The sequence below is a fragment of the Gossypium hirsutum genome, chromosome A07, assembly GCF_007990345.1.
Source record: "Gossypium hirsutum isolate 1008001.06 chromosome A07, Gossypium_hirsutum_v2.1, whole genome shotgun sequence".
Classification (NCBI taxonomy): domain Eukaryota; kingdom Viridiplantae; phylum Streptophyta; class Magnoliopsida; order Malvales; family Malvaceae; genus Gossypium; species Gossypium hirsutum.
Genome location: NC_053430.1, coordinates 5,855,401 through 5,876,763, shown reverse-complemented (window position 1 = coordinate 5,876,763; position 21,363 = coordinate 5,855,401). Strand labels below are relative to the sequence as shown.

At 33.3% G+C, this 21,363-nt stretch overlaps 4 protein-coding genes across 5 annotated transcripts; all 4 read left to right on the top strand.

The window, feature by feature from the left end:
* The first annotated feature begins 1,422 nt into the window (after nucleotides 1–1,422).
* LOC107938030 (uncharacterized) lies at nucleotides 1,423–8,721 on the top strand. 2 transcript variants are annotated; one of them, XM_041117335.1, is made up of 13 exons: nucleotides 1,723–1,864; nucleotides 1,974–3,008; nucleotides 3,307–3,441; nucleotides 3,525–3,669; nucleotides 4,843–5,112; nucleotides 5,388–5,649; nucleotides 6,011–6,177; nucleotides 6,294–6,404; nucleotides 6,820–6,871; nucleotides 6,952–7,061; nucleotides 7,155–7,283; nucleotides 7,674–7,763; nucleotides 7,926–8,721. In XM_041117335.1, exons 2-13 carry the CDS (start codon nucleotides 2,101–2,103, stop codon nucleotides 8,454–8,456), a joined length of 2,910 nt encoding a protein of 969 aa, XP_040973269.1. In that variant the 5' UTR covers nucleotides 1,723–1,864; nucleotides 1,974–2,100; the 3' UTR covers nucleotides 8,457–8,721. The 2 variants fall into 2 exon arrangements, with proteins under 2 accessions (XP_016726553.2, XP_040973269.1); XM_016871064.2 differs by having other exon boundaries at nucleotides 1,423–3,008.
* Nucleotides 8,722–9,576: 855 nt separating this feature from the next.
* LOC121232316 (pentatricopeptide repeat-containing protein At5g27110-like) lies at nucleotides 9,577–10,496 on the top strand. The gene is made up of 3 exons (XM_041118061.1): nucleotides 9,577–9,720; nucleotides 9,778–10,009; nucleotides 10,126–10,496. Exons 1-3 carry the CDS (start codon nucleotides 9,577–9,579, stop codon nucleotides 10,494–10,496), a joined length of 747 nt encoding a protein of 248 aa, XP_040973995.1.
* A 137-nt stretch (nucleotides 10,497–10,633) lies between these two features.
* Nucleotides 10,634–11,095, top strand: LOC107938004 (pentatricopeptide repeat-containing protein DWY1, chloroplastic-like). Its single transcript, XM_041118060.1, has 2 exons — nucleotides 10,634–10,712; nucleotides 10,770–11,095. The coding sequence occupies exons 1-2, from the start codon at nucleotides 10,634–10,636 to the stop codon at nucleotides 11,093–11,095; spliced, it is 405 nt and encodes a 134-aa protein (XP_040973994.1).
* Nucleotides 11,096–13,713: 2,618 nt separating this feature from the next.
* LOC107938029 (chaperone protein ClpD, chloroplastic) lies at nucleotides 13,714–19,859 on the top strand. Its single transcript, XM_016871063.2, has 12 exons — nucleotides 13,714–14,547; nucleotides 15,166–15,326; nucleotides 15,423–15,652; nucleotides 15,751–15,844; nucleotides 15,928–16,073; nucleotides 16,618–16,719; nucleotides 16,801–17,082; nucleotides 17,167–17,267; nucleotides 17,382–17,676; nucleotides 18,266–18,499; nucleotides 18,604–18,837; nucleotides 19,306–19,859. Exons 1-12 carry the CDS (start codon nucleotides 13,904–13,906, stop codon nucleotides 19,615–19,617), a joined length of 2,835 nt encoding a protein of 944 aa, XP_016726552.2. The 5' UTR covers nucleotides 13,714–13,903; the 3' UTR covers nucleotides 19,618–19,859.
* The last annotated feature ends 1,504 nt before the right edge of the window (nucleotides 19,860–21,363 follow it).

Below are 21,363 nucleotides of genomic sequence, written 5' to 3'. Positions count from 1 at the left end.
ACCCTTCCGCTTTTATTAGTTTTATAATTATTCTTAAGTTAGAGGTAATTAATAATATTATCTATATTAGCATTTTTAGAATGTTGTAACACATTTTTTTAAATAACCATATTTTAATTGATACATACAAATAAATCCATACATTACATGAATAAGAAATTAGTTAAAATATAATATATACCATTAATAATTTCCCTCTACCTATTTAATATATTTCCATACAATCTACCTAATATATTTTTGTAAATTCTCGTAAATTTTTTGTGTTCTTTCCTACGATTTATTTGATATATTTTTGTTAAATCTCGTAAAAATTTAATGTTGTTGCACAATATATATTTTTTATGCAATATCGGGTGAGAGATGGAGGTCACGCGATTTAAATTCGTGTTAAACAAGTGTCTGATAAAAATATTAACCATAACTCCATATAAGTCAAGACTATTACACAATATATTATCTCGTATAGTATTTATTACATATATAATAATATATTGTGTAATATTAATTACAATGTGTAATATTAATTATAATGTATATTATTCAATTAAACTATTTCTTACCACTTATGTAATATTTTTTGGGGGTTTGAATTTGACAACTTTTCCCATATTGGGTTTGAATTTTATTTCCAAGTTAAGCTTTGAACTTAGTAATTGTTCTCATGTTACGGTTTGAACTCTTTTTTTTTTCCAAGTTAGTCCATAAAAACCCTAAAGTTTAAGCTCTAATGGGGAACAATTGCCAAATGTAGGAGTAACTTGGACAAAAAAAAATTTAAGTCCTAATATGGGAACAATTGTCTAATCCAAGTTCCAATATAAGAAAAGTTGCCAAGTTCAGACTTCAACTAGTGATTTAATCTTATTTTTTATAATAAAAAAATCCTTTTACTTTTGGATTTTAAATGAGGATCGCTAAAAGCCTAATAGACGATGCTTAAATATATAAAAGTTAGGAGGGAAAATTATATAAAGGTGTTCATAGGTTTGTTTGGCTCGAACTTATATATGATATTAACATATGTTATGCTTTTTCAAACTCAACTGAATTAAAATATGGACTTAAATTTTTTCTTAAATTCATCTATATTTATAAATGGTTAACCCAAATCTATTTTATGCATACTCATATTATTTTATAAAAATTTTAAAAATATATATTTATATTATTTTTAATTTAATATTTAATAAATTTATATATTTTTATTTATTAAAATTTTATATATAATATCTAGTCCATATTTTTTATATATATTTAATTTTTATGTAGTATAAATTATATAATATATAATAATATAATATAATATAAACCATTACTAATTAAAAAATAGCTTAGATTAGGTCGAACTTAAACCTTTGAATGTTAACACCCGAGAACATCCTATACCTTAATTTTTTTACTAAACCAATTTTCCAACAGAATATTTTTCTCAAAAATTTTGTACATCCTTTCCCGCTTGGCCAATAAACAGTTATAGTCATGAACAATGGTTTATCAATTCAATCATTTTCCCTCTCAATTTCTCTTCTATTATTTTACCATTTTTTTCTTTCAAATTCATTTTTTATCCCATAAATTTTACAATAAAATTTTCCCCTAACAATTCTTATGAAAGATTCATTTTTTCATTTAACAAACAAATATAAGAAGAGAACCGATGATAATAATCATCATTTCCCTCGCAAAAAACCAAAAACCCTGAAAAAATCAGCATCAGTTGAAGTTAAGAGCTTCGATGTCCCTTTGTTTTCTTCCAAAACCGGTTCTCCTATCGAATCACTCCGCCTAGAACCTGACCGGCCTTACACTATTGGTCGAGCCAATGGTTCCTGCAACTTCACGTTCGGCAGTCGGTTCGTAAGTAAGCAACATTGCCAGATTTTATATGACAGTGTTGACCGTAAAATATTTATTCTCGATGGAACAATTTTTTCGAATGATTTTAGTTTTATTGTTAATGAATTTCGCAGAAGATTTTTGTTGTATGATGATGAATTGGAAGAGAAAGATAAAGAAGGGGAAGAAGTTTTAGGGTTTTCTAGGGTTAGGGTTTCTTTGAATGGGGTTTATGTGAATAAGGTTAAGGTTAAACGGGGTATGGTTAGAGAATTGTTTGCTGGTGATGAGGTTTTGCTTGTTTGTGGGAATGAAAGTGAGTGTACTTTACGGGTTCGAGTTGGTTTTGTTATTCAAGGGATTGTTTTTAAAGAGGAAATAGTTTCCAAGTTGGATGAGGTTACTGGTGGGATGCCACGGTCACTTGGGGCAATGGTTTCATCAAGACATTCCCAAGGAACAGTGTCAAGTGGAAAGAGGAACAAAAGGGTTTTTGCCCTCCCAGCGAAGGAGATGAATAGAAGTTGGAACTTCTCTGGATCAAAATCTAGTGATGCTATAGGGAGAGCCAAGTTTCTTTTAAGTCAGTGCCGGAGTATATTGCACAGTGATGACCCCATCTCTTGCATTAGGAAATGTGACATTTTAGCTTCTGGACAGAACATGTTTCTAGGGTTGACATTAAGTGATAGAATGAAATGTGCAATAGGCAGTGAAGAAGAGGTTAGTAGCCTCTTTCCACTTTTCAGGCAGGAACCACAATCTTCTAATAAAAATGACAAACCTGTGCAGTCTAATTCTTTTAGAAAAGTGGCAACTTCAGAGTTAGACCAGGATTTTTTTGGTGATCCTTTACCTAGTGACCTTCCATGTAGTAAGGGCCCTGTTGAATGCAGTGGTGAGGACGCTGCTGCTAATAACAGGTGCGGGATGTCACTAATAAATGTTCCCGAGAAAGAAAATGATCCTGACGTTGATGGTGTTGGGACAAGCAAGATTTCATTAAACTATTGTTCGGCACCTGGGAAGATGTTTTACCTCAATCGCCTTGCTTATTCAGATAGTGGCTCATCAAATCACCATTCTGTTGTTTCCTTGCGAGAACTTCTATATCCTGTTCAAAGCATTTCAAAGATATTTATTGCTACATTTACAAGTGACATTTCATGGTAAAGTTTTTCTTTTCGTTTTGCTCTCCTTATATATTAGTCTCCACTGGCAAAAGTTCGCAGAATATCCTGTTTAGAGTCAGTTAGAGTCACTATAACTACACAAGTTTCTGCAGAAAGTATTTTACATGATTGGTTTTATACCTTTACATATTTCTACACCAAAAAGAATGGTTAATTTTGTTTTGTGATACCAATGTGATAAATTGAGTTACATGTTTTTCCCCTCAATATATTGAAATTCTACATACTCTTCATGATAATTTCTGTATCCATACCTAATAGTCTTTTTTGGTAGGTTTTTGTTGCACTGTGAAATTCCTTGCCATCTGCCTGTAACAGTTGCTTGTCATAATGCTGAGAGATGTTGGAGCTCAAGCCCTGATGCCAGAACCTCCACACCCTTCCCTGAATTTCCAAACTTGGTTGCAGTGTAAGTATTTTACTTGAGCATATTAAAAGTTATATCGGCTGATACTGGCATTTTTCCCTAATTCTAATCCAACATTGTATTAGGTTTCCCCCTTTCCCTGAGGTTATCGCTTTTGGTAATGATCTCAAGCAACGAGGAATTGCTTGCCATCACCCAAAATTGCTTGTAGTGCAAAGAGAAGACAGTATCCGTATTGTCATTACTTCTGCTAATTTAGTTGCGAAACAGGTTATTACTTTTTTTTTTATGTCAATTTGTTCAGTGATTTGATTTTTAACCACTCCCTTCATCCTAATAAACTTGTCACCTTTGACTTTTGGTGGTAACAAATTTTCAACTTTGACTTATTTAAAATTTATTATTGATATACATTTTAAAAATCTCAATGAAATAGTTTTTAGATATATTTTATAAAATTTAATTAATTAAAATATTTAAAATAATTGAAGTTAAAGTTAAAAAAAGTGATCCATAAAAGTCAACTGTGACATTGTAATTGGGACAGAGGGAGTATGTTTTATTGTTCTTTCTATATAATAAATAAAACATAGCTGATTCATGCAGATGTAAGATTTGTTTTCACGATTTAGTTACCTCAATATTTTCTTAATCAGAGTTCTGTATCCTGCTGTTTAAACAGTGGTGGACTATATGCTTTAGTCTACCTCCTTTTGCAACTAAATTAGCAGAAGTAATGACAACATGTATACTATCTTCCCTTTGCTTGTCCTGTGAAGAGAAAAAAGTATCCATGCTGTCATTACTAATGCTAATTTAGCTGCAAAACAGGTAATTACATTTTTTTTTTCAATGTCTAGTGATTTGATTTTTATCTATGTTTTTGCTGTATGTTAAATAAGACATGGCAGATTTGTGCAGATGTAAGTTCTGTTTTCATAATTTAGTTACCTCAATGTTTTTGTTTATCGGAGTTCTATCACGATGTTTTAAACAGTAGTAGACTATAATTTTTGGTTTATCTCCTTTTATACTGATGGAGTTCACTATGTCCCTATCTCTTTTTCTCAAGAATGCATGTCTTATGCATATGTGTTCCTCTTCACCATAATAACTGAAGCCAAATTTTAGACAAATCACCTTATTCCTGAAGTTTGCTGATGCAGGGGGGATTTTTATTCTGTAAAAAGTAGACTTCCTCAATTTTTTTGGGTGGGATGTCAATTGGTGGGTTAAATTTGCCTGGATACTTGAGTATATTTGCTTGGAAAGATGTTATGTTGATTTCTCTATGAAAATGCTGGCTATTTATTTATTTTACTCAGAAAAGTGCTAGCTGCTCAATTTTTTGCAGTTATTTGTTGTTTAGTTTTTCAATTATGCTGATATTGTTCTTGCTTAGTTCTTATTATTTATTTATATTAGCACTTTTGGATACTGCAGTGGGAGAATGTAACCAACACTGTTTGGTGGCAAGATTTTCCGCGTAGAAGGGAACCTGATTATTTGTCTCTCTTTTCAATTTCTTATGGAGAAATGAGTAATTCAAGATCTGACTTCGCTGCTCAGCTAGCTGGCTTTATGGCATCTCTTATTGTTGATGTACCTGGTCAGTCTCATTGGATTGTTGAGTTGACTAATTATGACTTTACCAATGCTATGGGATACCTGGTTGCTTCTGTACCTGGAATGCATTCAGACAGAGCATTGAAGGTATCGTAACCCACACATTTAACACTCTTCCATTCTTATTTTGTTCTGTGAAGTGGACTCTTGAATGCTGAGCTGGCTCACCTTTTTTAATATTGTTTTGACTATTTCCTTGTATAAAATATGAATTGGAATATATGGCATTCATAAAGTATTGCTTCAATCTTAAGATGGAGGTAGGTTTTTGGTGTTTGTGTGACGAGCTAGTCCTTGGTGTTTTACATGTATTTTATATTAGGTTCAATGATAGGAAGAAGCCTTGTTTTCTATCATTTCAGGCTAATCAGATAACACCCTCATCATTGGATGCGAAGTTCCTTGGTCTGGTTGAAGTGTCTGTGGTTGGTTTAAGCCACCTTTTTCGCACTACAGCAGACAGGAATGGTGCACAACTTAAGAAACTGGCGCTCTTTCTTGGCAAAACTTGTGAAAACGCAAATGGGATGTTAAATGTTGTTTTGAGAAGAAACACAAACATCCCTGCGGATGAGAATGCTGTGAGTGTTCTTGTTCCTAACCCTGATAAAATCTCTTCAGGAGGTAAATTTCTGATAACTTGATTTAGACTTTGGACCATTTAAAAGTTAGTGCATGGGATACACTTTACATAGTATGGATGTATCAGTAGTTCCATGGTTTAGTTACTTTAAAAAGAACTGAAACTAGTAGCTGCTTCATAGTTGAGATCATCTTTATTTATCAGAAACCGTGTGGATATGGAGTTATGTTGCTAACATATTTCTTGTTTACTGAGATTTGGTACTTTTGTTGACTTCAAAGTTTCATCTTAGCTACCACCATCACGGACTTTTATAATTGTTGTAACTGTTTGAGGTTAACACAGCCATTTGTTGCTAATGCCCTTTTCCCCTCATTATGTTTCTTGTTGTGGCTGGCATAGATTGCATTCAACTTGGTTTTTTGCCGCGGAATGTCGCAAAATGGGTTTCTCCATTATGGGATATTGGACTTTTTGAATTTCATGGATATGTATGTCGTGAAGAAGCCATTACAGCTACATTTGGTGGGAACAACAAGAAAGTACAGTTGATACTGCATGTGTTACAGGCATGGTATTTTGGCTATTTATTTGAGATGTTATCATGTTATATAATTTGTGGTATCACAGATGGTATCTGTTCTTATTTGTAATGAAGCTATTTAACATGTTTTGATTTGTGTAGGGGCCAAGTTTTTTAGATATGTCAAAAATGATGCAAGATCAAAATATTGCTGCATTATGCTCTCTCATTGCGTCAGTTCAGAGGTGTACAGGCCTTTGGCGACTTCAAGAGGTAATGAACTTAGTGGCTTCATTCCAAATTATAGTCATGTTTCTATGAATTTCATTTTGTGCATTATTGTAATTCTAGACTGCTGGTGTTAATTATATGTCATTATGACTTATTATCGCAAATCTGTATTTCAAAATACGGTTTCATGCTGTATTTGTATCTTAAAACCACTAAATGATTACTAGCACTTTTATAGTTGCTTGTTTCTACAATAGTCAAGCAAGCAACATGATTGTTGAATCTTCATTTCTGGTCAGTGTCTGAAATAAAAAACTTGCCTGCATTTTGGTAGATACAGTCATACAGAATGAAATAATTTATTGTATGATGTATCTGTATGAGGTTATGTTACTTGGAAACATTTGATAATTATCTTAAAATCTCTTCTTCTTTTTTTCTCCTTTTTTTTTTATAGGTTTTAGGTCAATACAATTGGCCTGAATCACAAGAGTCTGATTTCATTTATGGTAACTTTTTCTTCCCTTCAAAATTTAGCAACCTACTTGTCTTGTTATTAGTTTTGTCTGATATATCTTTTGTTTTCAAGGTGCATCCTCAATTGGTTCATCTGTCAGTGCACCGTTTCTAGCTGCTTTTGCCGCATCTGTTGGAAAGAAGTCATCACAAATTTTTGATTCAGAGGAGTCTGATCCAGAGGTAACTTACATTGATTTGGTTTTATGCATGAAATGTTGAACATCATGCTCTTAAATATGTATGTACACACAGTAATATGGTGTTACTTGACAGTGGGGCGGCTGGACTACTAGTCAAGAATTGAGAAATCCATCCATTAGAATTATTTTTCCCACTATCGAGCAGGTGAAAAATGCATGTTCTGGCATCTCTCCTTCAAGGCGAATTCTTTTCTTTTCAGAGGTAAGGTCTCTGTTACCGTGACCTCAGTGTGCAGCTTTTCTTGACAAGTGTTTAAATCCTAGGTTGACCAAAAGAACCATGATTCATCTCCAACTTCATATGAAAAGCATTACTAGTGGTAGAACATATGTTTCTTCCTTCCTAGAGTGCAAAGGTCTACCAAAACTATGGATTAGAACTCAGTACTTAAATGATCTAAATCTAAATGGTTGGCAAAAGTCTGTTGACATGGGACTATAAACTGATGGTCCAACAAATAGGGATATGTTAAGTCTTCAAAAAGGTAATTTGTGTCAAGTTGTAACAACACACTTGTCCCTATGTGTAACAGTTGTAATTTCCTGGATTATTTTTTTCACACTTCTGTTAATCATACATTTCTTTGTTCAGAAAACATGGCAAAGATTGAGAAATGTGGGTATACTACATGATGCAATTCCTTCTCCCTCGAATAGAGTAGGGCATCCAATGCACGTAAAGGTGATTTACCTGCTTTTTGAATTATCAGAAAATTTCTTGAACAAACAATTCAAACATCTGGAGTCTGTTTATATTAGCATTGTTTCTTCACATTGCCAAATGCTTGCACAATTCAATGTTTTTAGGGGAAAAGGTTAATGAATAAAATGCAAATTCAAGCAGGTGGCACGGAGGCGTTTCTGGTCCAAGGCAAGCTCATCTTCATCTGGTTGGGTTTACTGTGGGTCTCATAATTTTAGTGCAGCTGCCTGGGGAAGACCTATTTCCAGTTCAGTTGGTATAAAAGCTAGTGGACTTGCTCAGACCAACTCCACTTCAAGGCTTCACGTCTGTAACTATGAACTTGGTATCATATTTGTATTTCCTCCAATGGAGACCAAGTGCATTGCTAACCAAAATAGAACGAAGTTGGATGATGTTGCCTTACCATTTGTTGTGCCTGCACCGAAATACGGGCCAAAAGACAGACCAGCAACAGCACAGGCTATGAGGGAGGCATTAGCTGAACTTTCAGAACGAGAAGCAAAGAGCCTTGCAGAAGTAGAAATTACAGAAAATATGACGGAAGAGGTATCAGATGAAGACAACGAGGAAGTAAACGAAGCAACTAATTATGTCATAGAGGAGAAAGAAGAAGATAAAACATATGCCGAGAAGCTCTGGAGCCAGGTTGACTCATCTCAGAGTTCTTGATCCGGCCTCAGCATCCATTATAACCTGTAACATTCGAGATTTTTATGGCCAAGACATTATATATCCCTTGTCTAATTCATTATGTATCATATATATACTGTAAAAGGAAAAAGAAAAAGACCACAGCCTAGTGCTTTTATTGTAGGAATATGAATTACATGGATCGTGAGATCCATTTTGTAAGATTTTGATTGTTCATACCTGTTGTACGAATTGCTTTGATCTTCACTTTGAAATTATGCGTCGCCTAAACCCTTCTTATCTACATTTATTCAACTCCACATATGCCTTCAGTTCATTTCTTGACTTGATAGAGAACGTTTACAATGGGCTCTTTGATATCTGCAACAGCTTGGCTTCACTCAAACAGGAGCACTCTTCTCTTACTATTTCAGGCATTATCAATTATAATTCTCATTTGGGTGCTCAAATTATCATAAAAAATGCCAAATTTGGTGAACACAACAGTGCTTGCTCATTGTTCGATAGTATCCGTGGTGATAAGCCCTATTCTTTTCTTTGGAATACAATGATTCGGGCATATGCGAATGGTGGTTGCCACGTCGAAGTGTTGGAGTTATATCCTCTTATGCGTCCCAATAACTTGATACGGTGGCGATCTTGACTGACTGAGAGAATAGAGAAGAAGAGAGAAAAGAGAGATCGGAGAAGAGAAACACAGTAATTTCATTCCATAACGGAAGGCATAACCACCCCCATTTCGACATTGATGTTTTAATGGCTGAGAAAGTCGTTGGAACAATTGAAATACAGTTAGCTGTTATCTCGACAGCTGGGCTAATAAAACGCCCGGTTTTACTTAAATGACTTAACTAAAACGCACCCGAATCACTAATACAAAACGCCTCGTACCGACTCTCCCAAAATTCACCGTATAACAATTCTAACATTAAAACGCAACTAATAACAGAATTTCAAACTGGCCCTTGACATAACTACACTTTTCGATTTGTTCTTAAAGCATGCGCTTCAAAATCCTTGGTTCTTGAAGGGAAAGTTGCTCATGAGGATGTTATAAGAACTGGGTTTGATTTGGATTTCTAGGTGGACGCTGCTTTAGTAACCATGTATGCAATGAGGGATATACAATAAAATGCCAATGAGGGATCTTGTTAGCTGGACTGCCATGATCACGGCCTATGAACAGGCTGAACAGCCGGATAAGGCTCTTCTGTTGTTCCAATATATGCAACTTCACGGTGTTTTGTCAGATTCAGTGACAATTGTGAGTGTTGCCTCTGCTGTTGGTCAATGACCTAAAATAGTTCATTCTTATGCCATTTGTAATGGTTATTTAAAGTATGTCTCTGTTGGGAATGCAATTATTGCCATGTACGCAAAATGCGGCAATGTGAGCTTGCCTCGACTGGTTTTTGATTTGATGGAGGAAAGACATGTTATTTCATGGAATTCTATCATCTTAGGATACAGTCAAAATGGTCAAGCTAGTGAAGCTTTGTTTCTTTCTGAGGTGATGTTGGATTCTGAGGCTTTCACTAATCCAGTAACAAAGTTGATCATGGTTTCTGCCTGTGCTTATTTAGGCTCTCAACATTTAGGAAGGAAGTTCCACGATTTTGTTATAAAAGGATTAAAATCGATGCAAATATATGCAATGCCCTGATGGATATGTATGTTAAATGTGGAGATTTAGACACTGCTACCAGGTTATTTAATGATATTCCTCCTACAGAAAGGAATATCACTTCATGGAATGTGCTGATTTCTGGGTATGACATGCATGGTTATGGGAAAGAAGCATTGAATCTCTTCTCACAAATGCAACAAACAGGCATTAAGCCAGACCATATTACTTTTACCTCTCTATTATCCGCCTGTGGTCATGCCGGTCTTATCGATGAAGGGAGGAAATGTTTTGCAGAAATGAAAAAGCACTCCGAAAGCCTCCGGGTGAAACACTATGCTTGCATGGTTGATATACTAGGCAGAGCTGGATTACTCAACCAAGCTTTCGATATGGTTCAACAGATAACGATACCAAAAAACGATGGTGTTTAGGGTGCTTTGCTTTTGGCTTGCAGAATTCATGGGGATACAGAATTAACTGAACTGGCCACAAGAAGCTTGTAAGAACTTGAACTGAAGCATGCCGGATACTATATACTAATGTCAAACATATATGCAGCCTCTAACAGATGGCCAGAAGTAGTGAAGTTGAGACAAAATATGAAAGATATAAGATTGAGAATTCAGCATTCAGCGTGGTTGAGCTCGGTAATGAGGTTTACGGCTTCCATTCAGCTGATTAAGTGAATCCATATTGGCAAGAAGTTTATGGGAAAGTAGAGAGCTTGGCAGCTGAGATTAAGATGGTAGGGTATGTTCCGAACCTTTCATGCGTCCTGCACGACGTGGACGATGAAGATAAAGAACATATTCTAAACTATCACAGTGAAAAGCTAGCTATGGCATTTGGAATCATGAAGATTGATCCAGAAATGAGTGTTCAAGTTACAAATAATCTACGCATCTGCAATGATTGCTACTCAGCATTCAAGTTTGTCTCTTATGTTTATGGGAGGAAGATTGTTGTTAGGGATGCATATAGGTTCCATCACTTTCAAGATGGAACTTGCTCATGCAATGATTATTGGTAGCAACCAAGGCTGAACTCATGGGCGAAGACATAGGGGTAGGCAGACGCCTTGGTCCCTCAAAAATGGTAGATTTACCATTTAACTCTTTAATTTTTTTATAAAATTACATATTAGTATAATAGTAAAATTTTATTTTTGCTTCCTAATAATTTATGATTCTTCTCTGGCCCCCTACAGTAATTTTCTAGCCTCGTCCTTGGCTGAATGGAGACGAAGACAAAAGGGGCAGGTAGAAGCCTTGGCCCCTCAATAATGGTAGATTTTCATTTAACTTCCTAAAATTTTATGAAATTATATGTTAGTATAATGGTAAAGTTACACTTTGAACCCCCAATAATTTATGATTCTTCTCTGGGTCTATAAAGCAATTTTTTGACTTTGTCCCTTGCTGAACCCTGCATCTCAGGTTTTTGAGTTTTCAATGTTTTAAAAGGTGCTTTTGAGTGAACTTGAACATGCAATTTAATCACTTAACTTCCTTGAATTCTTGGAGAGGATGAACTGGTTGAGCTGAATTTTATCACTACTCAATTTGGTGCTTAGTTCAGAAAGACCGTAGCCTCTATAAGTTGGCGATATTATGGTTCTATTCTTGGAAATGAATTGTGAAAATCTTACTTGAGTGATAATTTAGGTTAGGAATAATAATAATTTTATCCTTCAATATTTATTTATTTTGTTAATTTAATATTTATTTTTTAGTTAAACTTGATTATTAACCTTTTAAAAAAATCAAATCGTAATAGTTAATAGAAATGCTTATTAAAATATGAATTTTTTAAAGATATTGGTGTGACAATCTGTATGATAATTCACATATACTTTATGTTGACATGATACTATTTGTTTTATATGCGAAGTTAACAAAAATTTTTAATTTATAAAAAATTCAAAAAAAAGTTGCATAAAGAGCACGATGATTGTCATGCGAATTGTTATGTTTAAAAATTTAACATTTTAGTTAGTATTTCTGTTAAAAAATAACAATTCAACTCTTTTTTAAACATTGATGATTAAATTTGACTCTTTTTAAAAAGTAAATGATCAAATTTAACTAAAAATTTTTAAAAAGTCAAATTGATAAAATAGATAGATGTTAAAAGATAAATTTGTCATTGTATTTTAATATTTTATTGAATGGTAATGAATAACCAATAAGTTATTGATCTAGTAACAATGTCTCGCTAATTTAAAATCCGTTAATATCATATTTAGATTTCAAATCGAGGGTGCAAGTCCATCTTCTTATCACTCATTTCTCAAAATAAAATATATGTGTACGTATATAAATGCCTAATAACTTAAATAATTTTTTAAAATAATTTAATAATTTTTTAAATTATTTTTTAGTCCAATTTGATACTTATATTTGATAAAAATATATTTGGATACTCAAAAGTAATGATGTTAACTTTTTAATATTTAATTCGATTTTTAAAGTTAATTTAGTAAAAGTTAATTGCTAATATTATTAGGTTTGAATGTTTAATGATTTTGATAATAGAATAAATTTAGTATCAATTGTGAATTTATTTAATTTTGTATTTAATTTATTAAGTACAACCATATGTGAGTAGTTTAATCCAGACTTTAAGGTTGATTAAGAAATTAATTGTTGATATTATTAGCTAATTATAAAGTTTCATCAAATTAACTCTAAAATCTAATGAAAATAATAAAAAAAATAATATTATTACCTTCATGTATTAAAATATATAACTTTTGTTAAATATAAAATCATAAATTATATAAAAAATTAACACAAATATCAAATTACGTATTCAGCTTTTCATAATCTATCTCCTTGAAAGATTGGTACAGAGTTTACTTCAAGGAAGATTCTGAGCCCAAAACCAACCTCAACGGTGCACCTTGCGCCGATTCTCGACGGTGCCAAAAGTTTTTGGCTATGTCAGGCAAGTACTTTGGCACTTTTGTCTCTGAACAAAACAACCTTTGGAAGATATATTCTTTGCTTGTTTTACTTCAGTGGGGTGACTTGTCTTAAACCAAAGGCTTTTACTAAAAAGTAGGACTTTTTTATTTTCTAAAAAAAGTTAAATTCTGCTATTATTCTTTATTTTTGTAAAATTATAGATTTAGTCTTAATATTTTAATTTGATTAAATTTAGTACTATAATTCTCGGTCAATTTTAGTCTTTATATTTCTCAAATTTTAGTATTGATCCAAACAGTAGCTATTAAACCTGGTTGTTTAAATTTAGTCACTGTTTTGTAACATACTTACAATTATTGATTTAGTCTACATTATTCAATGAATCGTTCTAAGTTTTGAAATTTGAAATTTTAATTTTCACTTAAATAATGGTCGTTAATCTATTAATTAAAATTTTAATAAGTAATACGTAAAAATAATAAATTGACATAATATTATATATATAATAATATGTTTGCGGTATAAAATTTTAATGAATTTAATGTTTTTCGTGAGGACTGAAATTTTAAAATTTGAAAAGTATAAAGAATAATCAAATTAAAATATGAAGCTAAATCCAAAAATTTTATAAAATACAGGGACTAATAACAGAATTTAACCTCTAAAGAAACCCATTTTTTGACCAAAAAAGAAATGGTGGCTTGACGTGTCAAGCCTACACTTCTACTCCATCCCTTTCTTCCTCCTCTCTTTCCTTCGACAGCACAGCCAAGAAAATATCCTTCAATTTCGATTGGACATCATCTCAAACTCAACCTATATTTTCTCCTTTCTTCTCTTCCTTTTTATCCTTAATGAAACTCGTGTAGCTTAAGGCAAAACTACCCACAATTTTTTGTCTGGAAAAAGATATGGATGTCTTATGTTCTTCTTCATTAGCAATTCATTTACATTCACGTTCCATATTTCCTTCATCACCTCCACGTTTCCCTTTTCGTTTCCATCGAACTTTTTATTTCAACAATTCAATTTATTCTTCTTCTTCAAGTTCTTGTTTTGGTCTCTCAATCTCTCGTTGTAATAACTTTGTTCATCATGTTAAACACCCTCATTCTTTTAAAAGAAGAAAACCCATTCAAATTTCTGCTGTTTTTGAGCGTTTTACAGAACGAGCAATCAAAGCCGTGATCTTGTCTCAAAGAGAAGCCAAATCTCTTGGTAAAGACATGGTTTTTACCCAACATCTTTTGTTGGGTTTGATTGGTGAAGATCGTGACCCTAATGGTTTTTTAGGGTCAGGTTTGAAAATTGAGAATGCTCGTGATGCTGTTCGTAGCATTTGGCAAAGTAGTAACCATGGTGAGGATTTGGATAATAAACAACAAGGGTCTATTGTTTCTTCAACGGATGTACCGTTTTCCATAAGCACAAAACGGGTTTTTGAAGCTGCTGTGGAGTATTCAAGGACTATGGGTTATAATTTTATTGCCCCTGAACATATTGCTGTTGGTTTATTTACCGTTGATGATGGAAGTGCTAGTCGTGTCCTAAAAAGGTTTTTTTTTTTCCTTTTAAAATGAGCATTTTTATTTTTATTTGTTAATGGAACATGTTTATATATATATATAATCAACATGTGCTGTATTGCTCATGAAAAGCTTGGATTCCGTTGTTTCATTATGATATTCATGCAAAGGGGCATAGTTCTTACAATTTAAAGAACACATTTGACTTTGTTTAGATTTTTTATGTCATTAATTTTGTATAAATTTGATCGTGGAGACAAGTTATTTGCTTGATTTCCGCCAAGTGATGCAAATTTGCATGAGCATTTTCATTTTGGTCTGAAAGACGCTGCAAGTTTCATGTCATTTACTTTTGTGCTGAAAATCTCAGATTGGGAGCAAATATAAGCTTCATAGTATTTGATAGTTAATTCAGAAGCTCATGAAAAAGCATGAATTTTGTTGTTTCATCATGATATTCATACAAAAAGAGCATAAGTTCTTACAATTTAAAGAAATTTATGTCATTAATTTTATATAACATTTGATTATAGAGACAAGTCATTTTTGCTTGGTTTTTCTGCCAAGTGATGCACATCTGCATGAGCATTTTGGTCTAAAAGACAAAACAAGTTTCATTTCATTAACTTTTGTGCTAAAAATCTCAGATTGGGAGCAAATATAAATCACTTGGCAGCTGAAGCAGTCACCAGATTACAAGGGGAGCTTGCAAAAGATGGTAGGGAACCTTCATTATCATCAAAAAAGATGAGTGAAAAATCTTCATCTGGTAATGCTGCTGTTTTGAGGTCCCCTGACAAGACAAAAGGTAAAAATTTGATCTAATCCTTTTCTTTTTGTATAGTTATGTTTTTTTTTTAGAATAACAGAAGGTAATGCTTTGTTCCTCATATGTAATTGTCAGGGAAAAGTGCTTTAGCTCAATTCTGTATCGATCTTACAGCCCGTGCAAGTGAGGGACTTATTGACCCTGTTATTGGCAGAGAGACTGAAGTTCAAATAATTGTACAGATACTTTGTCGCCGAATTAAGAATAACCCGATTCTTCTTGGTGAAAGTGGGGTTGGTAAAACAGCCATTGCTGAAGGACTTGCGACTAGTATCGCACAAGCAGAAATCCCAGCATTTCTTTTGGTCCGCCTCTTCACAAATCAATCCAAATGCTTCTTGTCATACTTCTATTGAGGTTGTGTCTTCGAAGTGTATTGATTTATTGCGCTTACTGTGCACAGAATAAAAAAATAATGTCCTTGGACATAGGACTGCTCATGGCCGGTGCGAAGGAGAGGGGAGAGTTAGAGGCACGTGTTACTGCTTTGCTAAGTGAGACAAAAAAAATCAGGTGCCTACAATGAGAAGTTGCTTTTTCGAGAGCTGGAATCTATTTTATTGTTTCTCTCATACTTGGTATATCTGTTCCTCAGGTAATATCATTCTTTTTGTCGATGAAGTCCACACGCTTATTGGATCTGGTACGGTTGGCCGTGGAAACAAGGGATCTGGTCTTGACATTGCGAATCTATTGAAGCCTGCACTTGGTAGGGGTGAATTACAGGTAATTATTTCTCAAACTGTAATTTTCACATAGAACCTTATATGCCAAAAACATAGGCATGATGTTTACTGCAGTTAATGAAGATGACATATAAATTGGTAAAAGTACCATGGAGGTTCCTGTATTAGAAGTTATATTGCATTTTACCTCATTTACTCAAAAAATGGGCAAGTTAGCCCTTCTATGTTAGATCAAAGAGTAAATTGGTCCTTTTAGTTAAAATTTTCATTCGACCAGTTTTTAACAACAGAAATGAATGAAATTTTTAATAGAAGGACTAGTTTGCTCTTTGATCTAGCGTATAGAGACTATTTTGCCCAATTTTTATGTAGAGGGGCCTCCATGGTACTTTACCCATATAAATCAAACAATAACATCTTTAACACATCTGGATTACTTCTTCGAATGAAAAGGTGAGACCCTTTTTCCTTCTAATGGAGTCCAATCCCTTTTCTCATAGAAGGCTTTTTTATAGGAGTAGACATTGTTTTCTTCTTATTATGGTGCATTTCTTTATCAAGCACTAATACAACATCTTTTGCAGTGCATCGCATCAACAACTATAGGGGAATATAGGACCCAATTTGAAAAGGATAAAGCATTAGCACGAAGATTTCAGCCAGTATGGATCAACGAGCCGAGTCAGGTTGTTTTTAATCCAATCTATACTAAAAGTTACTATCTATTTCCCTCTTTCCTTATTTGGATGTAATGTGCTACCTGATAGGAGGATGCAGTCGGGATACTGCTTGGTCTACGCGAAAAATACGAATCTCATCACCACTGCAGATACACTCTAGAAGCAATCAATGCTGCTGTGTACCTATCAGCAAGATATATTCCTGACAGGTATCTTCCCGATAAAGCAATCGACCTCATTGATGAAGCTGGAAGCCGAGCTCGTATTGAAGCATTTAGGAGGAAAAGAGAGCAAGAAACTGATATTCTCTCAAAAGCACCTGACGATTATTGGGAAGAAATTAGAACTGTTCAAGCCATGCATGAAGTGGTAATATCTTTGACCTTGTGTGTACGCTAGCGTCTGATGTGCTTTAAGACCCTAACCTCCTTTCGACAATTCTGTCATGAATAGGTCATTGCCAGCAGGTTGAAAAACAATGCCGGTGCTTTCGGTGTGGATGATTCCAGTGAACTCCTAGAATCTCCTTTGCCTTCTACTTCAGAGAACGATGGGTATGTTCCTTTTTTTTCTCTTGCCGGGTCATGCTGAAGGTTAGATATATTAGCTTCTTGGTCGTCTAGCTTTGTCTGGTTTCTAACTAATTTTTTTTGAGGTGATTCTTTCAGACCTATAATGGTGGGACCTGAAGAAATCGCGGCAGTTGCTTCGATTTGGTCAGGGATACCAGTGCAGCAGCTCACTGCAGATGAAAGAATGCTTCTAATTTGCCTTGATGAGATGCTTAAGAAAAGGGTTATTGGTCAGGACGAAGCTGTTGCTGCCATTTCTCGAGCTGTTAAGAGATCCCGCGTTGGCCTAAAGGATCTTGATAGACCAATTGCTGCAATGATCTTTTGTGGTCCAACCGGGGTTGGCAAAACCGAATTAACAAAAGCCTTAGCGGCATGCTATTTTGGGTCGGTAAGGCTTCATGCTATTCATTCCTTTTATTTATTTGTCCCATTAATTTACTTATGAGTTGTGTAATTTTGATATGTCCTAGATGGTAATGTCTAAGGTGAGATCTTATTGTAGTGGGATATCTTGGAATCCTTTTTAAATCAATGGTTGAAATAAACGGGTAGAAATAGATATACCAATCCATTGTTGATCATGCCATGGAGGATTTGCATTGAGAAATGTGAATTTACCTGTTAAGTAATTCAACCGATTTCAACACTAAAGAAAGAGATAAACTGATTTCCAGAGAAAAACTAACATTTTCGGTAACCGGTTAACAGGTTCCAGGTCATCAATACAATTTTTTAGTTTTTGACATGGTTTGATCAAACAGTTACAGTCTTTTCATTTCTGTCTTTTAACCAAAACTGTTGATTTTAAAAGGATTCCACTATAATGGAATTAAAGATTCCACCATCCTAGATACTAGGCACGAAAGGATACCCGTTTATTTGAAAATGTTATGTAAGGTTTGTTTTTTGGTAATGTATGACTTGGCCCCATAACACTAAGCTATCTTTTCTTCCGTCCTCTAATGCCATCATTGCAGGAGGATGCCATGCTTCGATTGGACATGAGTGAATACATGGAGCGACATACAGTGAGTAAATTAATAGGATCACCCCCTGGTTATGTCGGTTATGAAGAGGGAGGTATGCTTACGGAAGCTATTAGAAGACGACCGTTCACGTTGTTATTGCTCGATGAAATAGAGAAAGCCCATCCTGATATATTCAACATCCTTCTCCAACTGTTTGAAGATGGTCACCTCACAGATTCACAGGTTCGTTCGTTGTCAATTGAACTTGTTTGCGACATTATCATCATCTATACGCGGCTGATATTAGTTGATTATCGATGTCTCTCATTTGAGATTCTGTTAATCAGGGTCGAAGAGTTTCTTTCAAGAATGCATTGGTAGTGATGACGTCGAATGTGGGTTCTTCTGCGATTGCAAAGGGTAGACGTAGCTCCATTGGTTTCTTGCTCGAGAATAATGAATCTTCTTCATATGCTGGAATGAAGGCTCTGGTAATGGAGGAACTGAAAGCATATTTCCGTCCCGAGTTACTCAACAGGATTGATGAAGTAGTTGTCTTTCGATCTCTCGAGAAACCTCAGGTTTGTGCCTTTTTGTTGATTAAAGTAAAAGTACCTTGAAGGCCTTCAGATTGCATTTTGCTCCCTCTATTTAAAAAATAAGCAAATTAGTATTGAAGAGCAAACTGATCATTCTGTTAAAATTCATCCATTTCTACCTTTAAAAATTGGTATGTTGGCATGAGGTACATGTAGCATGCCATGTGTAACTCTCTAATTATTCCGTCAACTACATTATTTTTTAACCGTATGAATGGATGAAATTTTTAACAGAAATGACCAATTTGTTCTTTAAACTAATGTACAACGATTAATTTACTCATTTTTTGAGTAAAGGGTTAAAATGTAATTTGACTCCTAGTCATATTCTGTGTGCCCCTAAATCCATGCTACATAGATCTCCATCACTTTGAACTTGAAAATTTACCGGGATCTCGGATTATGTTATACCAAAATGCTGTTGGTCACATCTATCCGGTTTCTTTTCAGATGCTCGAGATTGTAAACCTGATGTTGCAAGAGGTTAATGCTAGACTCATATCACTGGGAATCGGTTTAGAGGTGTCTGAATCAATCAAGGACCTCATTTGTCAGCAAGGCTACGACCAGACCTACGGTGCACGGCCCCTCAGGAGGGCAGTTACCGCAATAGTCGAAGATCCCCTAAGTGAAGCCCTCCTGGCTGGAAATTACAGTCCCGGTGAAACAGCCGTTATTGATCTTGATGCTTTAGGAAACCCCATTGTTACAAGTCGATCAGATCGGAACATCAGCTTGTCTGATACAGCGTCCATCTTCTAGTTGCTTATTCCTAGTACCATACAATTCCCCGAATCTAATCCGAAATCCGGGAATTCATGTAATTAGGTTTCGAGTTTCAACATCTGCAACTCATTTCTCCATTCTCTGGTTACAATATATTATATGATGATGTAAATAATGTAGGAAGATTTTTTGGGCAGTTTATGGTATATATTTGTATATAAGTAAACCTTCAAGTTGTTAAACTATACATATGGAGTATACATTTCATTTTCTCAGCACTCTTTGAACTTATTCAATGTTTAAATATTTATAAATAATAAATAATAAATGTGCATTTTATGATTGCATTTCACATGACAAGTACTATATCATTTTATATTGTTTCTAAAATTTTGTCATTATATCATAGAAAATATCTTCCATAAATGATGTATGGACCATGATCTTAAATAATTTTTCATTAAAAAAAATTATTTACATTTATATTTCAACAAATTAGTTGTATGATTTAATAACATAATATTTACTTTTTCTATATTCAGAATTTAATTTGTTTTATTTTAATTTTTAAGAATTTAATTTCTCTATTTTTTTAGATTCAAAATTTAAATTCAATTGTTAATATTGTTAAAATTTATCCATTAAATTTGTTATTATGACATTTTAAAAATGATATTGTAATAAATATTAATTTAACAAAAAAAATTTAATAATATTAACTATTGAAGTTGTTGCATTTTTAAATCCAAAAAGTAGGATTAAATTCCTTAAAATAAAAGTAAATGGATTAAATTCCAAATTTAGAATTGTACATAGCATATTTTAATCTTTAATGAATGAATAGTATTTTGTTTTGGATTTGGTCAACTTGAGATCAAATTTTGTTTATCCAAGCTTGGTTTAGGTTCGATAGAGTGCATTTAGTTGGACAAGTAATATTAAAAAATTAAAATTAATTTTAAAAAAATTCTTTTATAAAATTAAAATTTAATGTTAATTTAAGTTTTAATATTATAAGTTAAGCAGACATTAATTTAATTGTGAGAGAAAGAAATAAACAAAAATTATCAAAATGATATATTAGTTAATTTATTAAGTAATTTAATTAAAATAAAAATAAAATACTACTTCTAAAAGGTTTAATATATAGATTGGCCCATAAAATTTTAAAAAAATTATTTTATCTAAAATAAAAATAAAATGCAATTTTTGAATATATTTTTTGTAATTTTAAATTTTTTGAATTTTTTGAATTTTTATAATTTATACTATTTCTTAAAATTTTGAATATCTTTTGAATTTTTTTCAAAAATTTAAGGTCTTTTAAAATATTTTAAGAATAGTTAAAGATGAATCAATGTGTTGTCTCCTTATTTCTCCACATGTTACCCCATACTTGTCTACATCAACAAATTCTTCAAAAAAATATGTGTTAATATAAGGACCAATCTGTATAATAGATTTAAAAAGAAGTTTATGGGTCAATATGAAAAACATTGTCAAGTTCAAGGGTCAATCTATATATTAAACCTTAAAAAAAATGGTATTAATTATAAGGATCGATTTGTATAACGGATACTAACCAATGTGATTCAGAAAAGAAAAAAAAAAAGGAATTAGGAAAGAAATGGGTTATTTTAAGGGTGAATCCATATATTAAACTTTTTTAAAAAACTAATTATCTACTTTTAAAATAATATTCCATCACTATTAAATTAACAAAATTTGACAAAGGATAACCTAAAATTCTATAAAGGATGAGTAACAACAAATTTTAACCCT

Excerpts from the sequence above, each read along its gene's own strand:
- LOC107938030 (XM_016871064.2), top strand. The coding sequence starts at position 1,612 with ATGAAAGATTCATTTTTTCATTTAACAAACAAATATAAGAAGAGAACC. Across the intron at positions 3,442-3,524 it reads TTTCCAAACTTGGTTGCAGT|GTTTCCCCCTTTCCCTGAGG; the intron begins GTAAGTATTTTA and ends ACATTGTATTAG. Across the intron at positions 5,650-6,010 it reads TGATAAAATCTCTTCAGGAG|ATTGCATTCAACTTGGTTTT; the intron begins GTAAATTTCTGA and ends TGGCTGGCATAG.
- LOC121232316 (XM_041118061.1), top strand. The coding sequence starts at position 9,577 with ATGAGGGATCTTGTTAGCTGGACTGCCATGATCACGGCCTATGAACAG. Across the intron at positions 9,721-9,777 it reads TTGTGAGTGTTGCCTCTGCT|TATGTCTCTGTTGGGAATGC; the intron begins GTTGGTCAATGA and ends GGTTATTTAAAG. Across the intron at positions 10,010-10,125 it reads GTTGATCATGGTTTCTGCCT|ATTTAGACACTGCTACCAGG; the intron begins GTGCTTATTTAG and ends TTAAATGTGGAG.
- LOC107938004 (XM_041118060.1), top strand. The coding sequence starts at position 10,634 with ATGGCCAGAAGTAGTGAAGTTGAGACAAAATATGAAAGATATAAGATT. Across the intron at positions 10,713-10,769 it reads ATTCAGCGTGGTTGAGCTCG|TTTATGGGAAAGTAGAGAGC; the intron begins GTAATGAGGTTT and ends ATTGGCAAGAAG.
- LOC107938029 (XM_016871063.2), top strand. The coding sequence starts at position 13,904 with ATGGATGTCTTATGTTCTTCTTCATTAGCAATTCATTTACATTCACGT. Across the intron at positions 15,845-15,927 it reads TGTTACTGCTTTGCTAAGTG|ATATCTGTTCCTCAGGTAAT; the intron begins AGACAAAAAAAA and ends CTCATACTTGGT. Across the intron at positions 16,074-16,617 it reads TTGGTAGGGGTGAATTACAG|TGCATCGCATCAACAACTAT; the intron begins GTAATTATTTCT and ends CATCTTTTGCAG.